The sequence below is a fragment of the Echinops telfairi genome, unplaced genomic scaffold (assembly GCF_000313985.2).
Source record: "Echinops telfairi isolate 266 unplaced genomic scaffold, ASM31398v2 ScPeMD7_2;HRSCAF=8, whole genome shotgun sequence".
Lineage (NCBI taxonomy): Eukaryota > Metazoa > Chordata > Mammalia > Afrosoricida > Tenrecidae > Echinops > Echinops telfairi.
This window is the reverse complement of record NW_022103898.1, coordinates 70,601,226-70,610,288: the sequence shown is the minus strand read 5'-3', so window position 1 is coordinate 70,610,288 and position 9,063 is coordinate 70,601,226. Positions and strand designations below refer to the sequence as shown.

The 9,063-nt window shown below is 37.0% G+C and overlaps 1 protein-coding gene across 5 annotated transcripts in view; it reads left to right on the top strand.

Moving 5' to 3' along the window:
* The window catches only part of MON2 (MON2 homolog, regulator of endosome-to-Golgi trafficking), a 129,055-nt gene that overhangs the window by 111,162 nt on the left and 8,830 nt on the right, over nt 1–9,063 (top strand). For all 5 annotated transcript variants that reach the window (XM_004700487.4, XM_004700486.4, XM_045289923.1 and 2 more), the window contains one exon: nt 3,870–3,952. In XM_004700487.4, coding sequence (XP_004700544.1) covers nt 3,870–3,952 — 83 coding nt within the window. The remainder of the gene's footprint in view (nt 1–3,869; nt 3,953–9,063) is intronic.

Sequence of the window (9,063 nt, the reverse complement as noted above, 5' to 3'; positions counted from 1 at the left end):
CACACAAATGCGGAGAGAAACAAAGTGTAAATAAAAGAATGAAGCCAACAACAAACCTGAGGACTCAACACAAAAAGTGAAGTCCATGAGCAGTGGGCCTGCTTTGTCACTTCTCCCCCAGGGCCACGGAAGGCTGCACATCTTCCATATTCCACTTTTGACACCAAGAAATGTCAATAAGCCATGCCCTCTCTTCAAATAAAAGCAAAAGAGTTTTAATGAAGGCATAACACAGTTTAAATATATTAAGTAGGGTCCACAAAGGAAAACCGTTCTCTCTGAAGAAGTAGAAGCATCATCTTCATCTTCTCACTACCATTGAGTCAACGCTGACACACAGGCAAGCATCTAGGGGATATTTATATTGTCAAAGGAGGAACTAGCAACATAGTATTTTGATTGGCTTACTAATAATTTGTAAAAGTCAAATGCAAGGGTTTTACACTGTTTGGTAAGCACAACATGTGTGGGATTATATGATTAGTTAAACCAAAGCCAAACTCACTACCAGTGAGTCAGTTCTGACTCCTGGCGACCCTATAGGGCAGGTTAAAATGGCCCCTGTGGGTTTCAGAGACTGAAGCTCTTTATGGAAGTAGAAAGCCATATCTTTCTCCCACAGAGCAACTACTGAACTTGTGGTTAACAGCCCAGCACATACCTATACCACCAGGAGTGGTTCTACATGATTGGTTCAGGGTACATAATTGCAAGCATACTTCTTTTCAGATGACTATTGGATGATCAAAAGACAAACCATTACACGCTTTTGGGGGAAGATGTTACCAACACTACTTTCTTCAGCTTGTCTTTTCAAGATTTATCAGTATTATCCTATCCTGTGTATGTTTGAACACAGAGGAAAGCCCCTGGGCACAGGCTGTGACATCTTGCACCCTCCTGACCGCAAAGAACAAATACTGTCTTCAGGACATAGTTAGGTCCAAACAGAAGTTAAGCACAAGAGAGAAAAATGGCTATTAGAAAGGCAATTTTAAAAGTAAGCATGAATTTTAAACTCAAATCAAGATTTAACATGGAAGTATGGCTTCATTTAAAGGCTGCTCTGTATACACATACTAAGTGTCTTGGATTTGAGACTCATACATTTATTATAATGAATTCTTGTCATTGAAATTGACATGTCCAGTGTAAGGCATCATCAGAACAAAAAATCTTACCATAGTGAATGATGGGGGGAGTGCGGAGTGGAGATCCAAAGCCCATTAGTAGGCCACTGGAGATCCCCTTGCAGAGGGATCTCGGGGAGGAGATGAGCCAGTCAAGGTGCGATGTAATAATGATGAGAAATACAACCTTCCTCTAGTTCCTAAAGGTTTCCTCCCCGCTCCCACTACCATGACTCGAATTCTATCTTGCAAGACTGGCTAGACCAGAGGAGGTACACTGGTACAGATAGGATCTGAAAATACAGGGAATCCAGGACGGATGAGCCCTATAGGACCAGTGGTGTGAGTGGCAAAACAGGGAGGGTAAAGGGAGAATGGGTAGGAAAGAGGGAACCGATTACATGGAACTGTGTGTGACCTCCTCCCTGGGGGACAGACAACCAAAAAGTGGATGAAGGGAGACGTCGGACAGCGCAAGATATGACAAAATACCCATTTATAAACTATCAAGGGCTCATGTGGGATGGGGGAGCGGGGAGGGAGGGGGGAAATGAGGACCTAATGTCGGGGGTTTAAATGGAGAGAAAATGTTTTGAGAAACGATGTACAAATGCGCTTTACACAATTGATGTGTGTATGGATTGTGATAACAGTTGTATGAGCCCCTAATAAAATGTTAAAAAAGAAAAAAAAAAGAAAGAAATTGACATGTCCAAATAGAGACATTTTTTAAAACTTTTGGTATGCATTACCAAATTGCTTGCCAGAGATTGATGCTATTTTGTATTCTCCCAGTAGTTTATGAATGGCCTTTAATAAAATTTTTACATTTTTAATGATTTACCAGTTTATCATTTATCTATTTCTCATTTGATGAGTGAAAAATAGGCACTTATTAGTTTGCCTTTTTTTTAATTGACAAGGCTTAGTTGCCATTTGTATTTATACTTTAAGGTCTTCTGTATTTTGAATTTGTAGAACATAAATTAAACTTCCTATACTCAAATTTATATGCAGAAAAAATTCAAAGACGGGTTTTAATAATTTGGTTATGGACATGATTGAGAAGTGATTCATCAAAATTGGTCTCTGAAATCACTATAAAATATTAGTAAAGTGTTTCTGTATGAAATAGTTGGTTGTATTTGTTGGGTTGTAGCATATTCTTTTGTTTCAGAAAGCGCCTTTTCCTTCATTTCTTGTTTTAAGTTTGCTGTACCTACTGCCTTTAGTGGTATTTTATTTGTAGTTTTTCTATAAGGTTATATCATACCTTTTGATTCACGGTCATTTAATTGTTTTCCAAAGAGCTATATTTTAACAACAATAAAATACTTGAGGGTTAGATAGGAATACATGGCAAGTACTTTGTAATAGTATTTTAAAAGTCCTTTCCAGACTCGATAGCAGTGAGGTTGGTTTGGCTTTATCTGTAGAATGATAACACAAATTCATAATAGGAAATGGAGGTAGAGGGATGCAACCATAGAGTGGAACAACTCTATTTCTATATAGAGAAAAAAGGAATCAAGCTACTTTTGATCCTTTATTCCAACTTGATTCCTCATTGCTGTTGTTTCCAAAGAGTACCATTTGAGGATTAATGAATTTAGTGGGTGTTTTGGGTTTTTTTTTTCGCTTATTCTATTTTAAAAATTTTAAGATATAATCATTTTGGATACTTTTAAAAGCATGACAAATGTAATAGTAGTCTGTTCACATTTAACTTTTGATAAATCTTTTCATTTTTAAAGAAGAAGCACTTTACATTGTAGAGAAGTTTTGGGAGCATTTATGTAAATTATTTTAGTTTTAAATACGATATAAGAAAATATTCTAGTGATATTGTGGGGTAAGCAGTAGACTGCTAACCACAAGGTCAGGGGTTCAAACCAACTAACCATTCAAAGAGAGAGATGGGGCTGTCTGCTTCTGTGAAGAATAACAGCCTCAGAAACCCCACATAAGGTAGCTATGAGCAGGAATCAACACAGTGGCAGTGGAATTAGTTTGGTTTTTATTATTATTTGGATAATCATAGAATATATTTGCATGAGTAGATTCCCACACACCTCTTTTTTTAATTCATCACTTGTGGTGAGGATAAGTGTAAATTTGATATGCACAATGAAGTACATGTAAATAAAATAACTTAGTAAAGTGGGAAACAAATGTACAAAAGTGCTTGACACAATGGATGGATGGATGGATAGATTGTGATAAGAGTTGTACGAGCCCCCCATAAAATGATGAAAATAGAATAACTTAATATAATAACTTAAAACTAGCATTAACTTTTGTGTTCAGTATATTTCCAAAGTACTGTACATCTATTTGTACAAACTATACATGATAGATTTGTACAAGAATACACATGACAATAGTAACAAATTCCGCAGGTTGCCCTTCAGCCAAATAATAGTTTCTTATAAAATAAGCTTTATCATCTATAAGTAATTAACTGAATGAGACCAAAGTCAGCACTTACCCATAAGCAAGATGAGGAGGGAGGAAGGTAAAGTGAAGCTAGATCAATGGAAATTAAATAAACAATTAAAATAATGAGAATGGTATGCATTATAAAAGTTATGACCAATAACAGCAATTTTCATAAAAATTGTTCAAGGGGAACTGATTTATTGTGTAAATGTTCACCTAAACAAAGTAAAATATGATTTAAAAGAAACACAAAAGATGATATTTTTTAATCTGATGGAAATGCTTTCTCATCTCTTTTAGACAACAAGTAACAGAAATCATATTTGTCTTAAAAGCTGTCAGTACTCTCATTGATTCACTTAAGAAAACTCAACCTGAAAATGGTAAGTGCTTAGAACCTCAGTTACTCTGGGCTCCTAACACTTATGTGATGTTTGTGAAGTGCTTTTGTATTACTATGAAGGTAACTGAATTTTAGGAACATAGCAGCCTTTATACTTAACTTCTCTTTTCTCCAGTTCTCATCATAGCAAAGCATCAAGTCCATTAAAACATTAGTTAAGTAAAACTAACGTGTAGTATTTTATATCCTTCATTAAACACCAGTTTAGCTCACTTTATTTTATAAAATTGGCTTGAATTCAAGGTGCTGCATGGACAAAACGTGTTTTCACAATGTAGGAGACCACTGACTTGGGGCACGGTGGATGGGGAGAGACTTCCACTTTCCATTTGTACTGCTTTACTCTATATAAAAACTGCATAAATAACTTCAGGTAGTTTTATAGCTGTTTCTCATTTCCCCCTTTTTTTATTACTCATTCCTGCCAACCTCATTTTTTACATTATTTCCCCAAAATTATTTTTCCCTGAAGGACAGCTTTGAGCATTGATTTGCTTACGTAGACAAATAAACCATTTGTCACTTACCATTTCCAACAAAATGGAATGAATACTACAGTCCAACTTTATTCCATTTATACTTTATCTAACACTAGATTTCATGCACCTCCCTGTCCAACAAAAATTCCCAATCTCCCCAAGTATTCACTTTTTAATTGTTCTATTTTCCTGCTTACATCCACCTAGTTTAAATATCACCCCCACTCTTAAAATTTGTTTTTTAAAACTGTTAAACATGCTTCTTTTCCCCGACCTCACAGCACATACATGTGTGTGTCTGTTATAACTTGGTCTGAAAACATTCTGCTGGTATACAGTTGTACATGACTCATTGCCCCTTAAATTAAAAGCTTCATGAGAAGCTCTTTTCTGTTTCAAATTCTATACAACATTGCTACTCAAAGTGCCGTCGTTTCTTGGACTGGCCACTGATCTCAAAGGTTTACGCCAGACATGATAAAGAACTGCCCCCAGAATAAAGTTAAAACACTCTGTTTGATTGAGCTTTTTTTTTTTTACAATGGAAAGCTGTATTAGAGAAGAAAATGTGTGTTGACTTACCTTCTGACAAAAGTACCTTCCCCGTAGCATACATGTGTGTTTCTTTGAGAAACATTACTTTTAATCCCCAAGGAAAAGAAAGAAATTTGTCATTGCTGCCTAATAAATGAGTTGCAGGTTATTTGTTCCTACATAATCAAAATAAATTTATTTTGTTTCAAAATGCACCCATTGGTATTGTGGCCTAGAAAGGAGAAGACTCTTGCTAAATCTTACGCAGTAGTAGACTTATGTTTCTTCCACCCAAAAGAAATGTGGGATTTCTAAGGAAGCACCTGAAGCAGAGTTCTGAGTTCATCCCTTCAGAGCTCTTTTAAAATGATAGGGATGTGACCTCCGCCCCGAGGGACGGACAACCGAAAAGTGGGTGAAGGGAGACGTCGGACAGGGCAAGATATGGCAAAATAATAATTTATAAAGTATCAAAGGCTCATGAGGGAGGGGAGAGCGGGGAGGAAGGGAGGGGAAAAATGACCTAATAATGCTGGGGACATCAGTGGAGAGGAAATGTTTTGAGAATGATGAGGGCAATGAATGTACAAATGTGCTTTACACAATTGATGTATGTATGGATTGTGATGAGTTCTTTGAGCCCCTAATAAAATGATTAAAAAAATAAAGCATCAGCAACAAGCTCAACAACAACAAAAAAAATTAAATGATAGGGATGACGGAAAACGTTGAAAACAGTGTGGTGATTGTTGTACAGCCTGGTGAAAGTAATGTCACTGAATTGTACAAGCAAAAATACTTGAAATGGCAAATGTTTTGTTATATACAGTGTGTTTTAAGTGTTCTGATTGATTTAAATGGGAAAAATTATGCATCAACTTTCTAGAGACCAGTGAAATTGCCATTAGATCACAGAATAGAATTTGAATCTTAAAAATGTATTATTACTTGAGATAAAACATTTTTTTCCTGTTATTGTCATGTGTAAGTACATCGTGCTTACATTATTGTGTATGATGTTTATAGAACTGTCAAAAATTTAGAGTGTGCATGAAGAGAAGAAAATGTCAGTAACTTTTAAGAAGGTTAGGAGCCTTGGTGCCATAGTGGGCTGTGCATTGAGCTGCTAACCACAAGGTCAGTGGTTTGAACTCTCCAGCCACTCTATGGGAGAAAGATGAGGCTGTCTACTCCAATATAGATTTAAGGTCTCCGAAACGCAAAGGGGCAGTTCTACTCCTAGAGGGTCACTATGAGTCTAAACCAGCTCAATGGCAGTGTTTTGGGGTTTTTGTTTCTGTCTTTTGAGGTCTTTCTTTAGTTTTTTATGAGCCATGGAAAGGGTTGTATAGCAGTGGTTTCAGGAGAGTTTAAATTATGCTTCTGGGCATATGATTAAATTTAACCTTAAGTGATAGTGATGATCCTTACCTTTGGAAAGATAAGATTCATTAAGAAACAGTTAAAAATAATAATAATTTCGTGAAAGCCAGACCTTCCTGGCAGAAGTATATTTATTGGACTGCTCTTAGCAATCCTTTCCTAATTCAGAAGATTGACTACAAGGTTTAAAACAAATACAGCCAGAATCTGCTTAAGACTTTTATTGCTTTGGAGATTTCTAAGGGGCTGGAGGAGGTATTTATGGGCTTCTTTTTTTTAATAGAAGTTTTGTTTTATCATTTTACTTGACCTTTATTTGTAAACTTGAATAGGTAATCCTATGTACACATGACTCAAAAATTAAAAAATAAAGGAAAAAGTTAATGATTTTTTTTCCTGCTTAAATCTGCCCTATTCTTACTTTCATTGAAGGCAACCATTCTACTTAGCTGTGGGTCCTTCTGAAATTTATTATGCAGATTTATTGCACATATATGTTAATACTTCTTGCCTCTCTGGTATTTTTATATAGTGAATATGACTAACATCATATTATACCTGCTGTTTTAGTTTTCCTAAGCTTTAAATGTTTTTAAATGTGTTTATTATTAGCAATAAAATTCATGAAATCTGGTATTAATTCCCAATCTTGTATGAAACTAGTGAAAGCAGAGCACTTCACACTTGGAACTTTATCAACCCCAGTCCCTTTTCTTATCCCCGTAACCACCACCAGGCAGCCAGCCCCTGTTTAGGAGAAGGGGAGGCTAAATGAGCACTTTAGCTTTTCCCACAATGCAGACTAAGGAATGAATATTAATAATGTTGAGTAATGTCAGTATATATGGATGGAAAATAATCCCATATCAAATTCATTTTAGAAGCTCGGGGTTAAAGTTATACCTATTATTTTATTCCTGTCCTTTGATAAATCTATATGAATCCAATGAAAACAATGGGTAATGAATGCAAGATTCTTTAAACTTACTTGACTCTTAACTTTTTTCCCTCTCTCTAAGAAGTGCTAGTTATATATTGGGCTACTAACTACAAGGTCAGCAATTTGAAACCACCAGCTGCTCTGCAGGAGAAAGATGAGGCTTTCTACTCTTATAAAGAATTACAGTCTCTGAAACCCACAGGAACAGTTCTGCCCTATCTTTTGGAGTCGATAAGGGTCAGAATCAACTGAATGGCAATGAGTTGACTTGAGAAACACTATTTTGAGAAAGTCAAAAAGTCCTTGATTTTAAAGCCAAATTCAGATGTACCCATCCACCGCCTCATATCAGAAAGGTTTTTGGATAATTAAGAAATTGACTCATTAGCAAGGAATTTGTTTGTTGTAATTTTAGTACTCAGTAAATTAGGCAGGTAACATAGATTAGAATTTGAAATACAGTTGAAGCTTGTACTCAGTGTACATTTTCTTCTTTTATATTATTGTTGCCTCCCAATTTGAAACTTGTACCCCAAAAGTGTAGTATACTTCGCTAAGAAAAAAAAATCTATCCACAGGTTTTACTGCATATCAAGCATTCAACAATTGTAGAAAATAGAATGTAATGTGTGACTTAAGAGTATCAAGAGATTACAAACTAATTGGAATGGTAACACTTTTGTCCAACAAATAGCATTCAGCTTCATTGTGAGGAAGACAGACCTGGCCCCTCCCCATTAGAGTTTATAGCTAATGATATACATTAGAGATTAGCAAACTAGTACAAGAGAAGATGGATCTATGTATTGTCATTTGCAATTAAACATCAATCTCAGGTGGACATTGGGCCTCTACTCAATCCTCCCCTTAGCTCAAGAACACTTTGTTCTAATAACCTGGCATTCTGTGATGCTTACCTTTCCAACACGATCATTGAGGACAAAATTGGTGCATAGGCTAGTGTGGTGGGGTAAGCTGATGGTGCTCGGTTATTACAAGATATAGCATCTGGGGTCTTAAAGGCTTTATGTTAAACAAGCGGCCATCTAGCAGGGAAGCAGCAGGGCCCAAATGGAAGAAGCACACCAACCCATGTGATCACAAGGTATCGATGGGATTAGTTATCAGGCATCAGAAGACCGGAAATAAACAACCATTTCAATGCAAACGAGGGAGGTCAGAATGGAGACCCAAAGCCTATCTGTAGACAGTTGGACAACCTCTCACAGAAGGGTTACAAGGAAGGGGTGAGTCAGCCAGGGTGTGGTATAGCCCTGATGAAACACACAACATTTCTCTAGTTCTTTAAGGCTCTCCCCCCACCTCCAACTATCATGACCCCAGTTCTACCTTATTAGCTGGCTGGACCAGAACATGTACACTAGTACAGATAAGAGCTCTCGACGCAGAATCCAGGACAGATAAACCCCTCAGGACCAATTGTGGGGTTAAGGGTAAGAGGGAACCCCACAAAACATCACAGGTTTGGTAGGCGCAATTGTACAGCGATAATAAGTAGAGATTATAGTAAAGTCATAGAGAGCATGAGAGTTAAAGGATAGAGTCAAGTAATGGAGTCAGACGCAATTCATGGTAGCGTATCTCACCTCCGCCCAGCTTGATGGTCCTCGTGGAGGGGGCTTAGCTGTCAGAGAAGCCGCTGCTTCATCCTCCTTAGTCACCTTCTCCAGCCACCCTCTGGCCAGCCACCCTCTTGAGTACCAGGGAGCCTCGTTATTTATTGCTAACCACGCA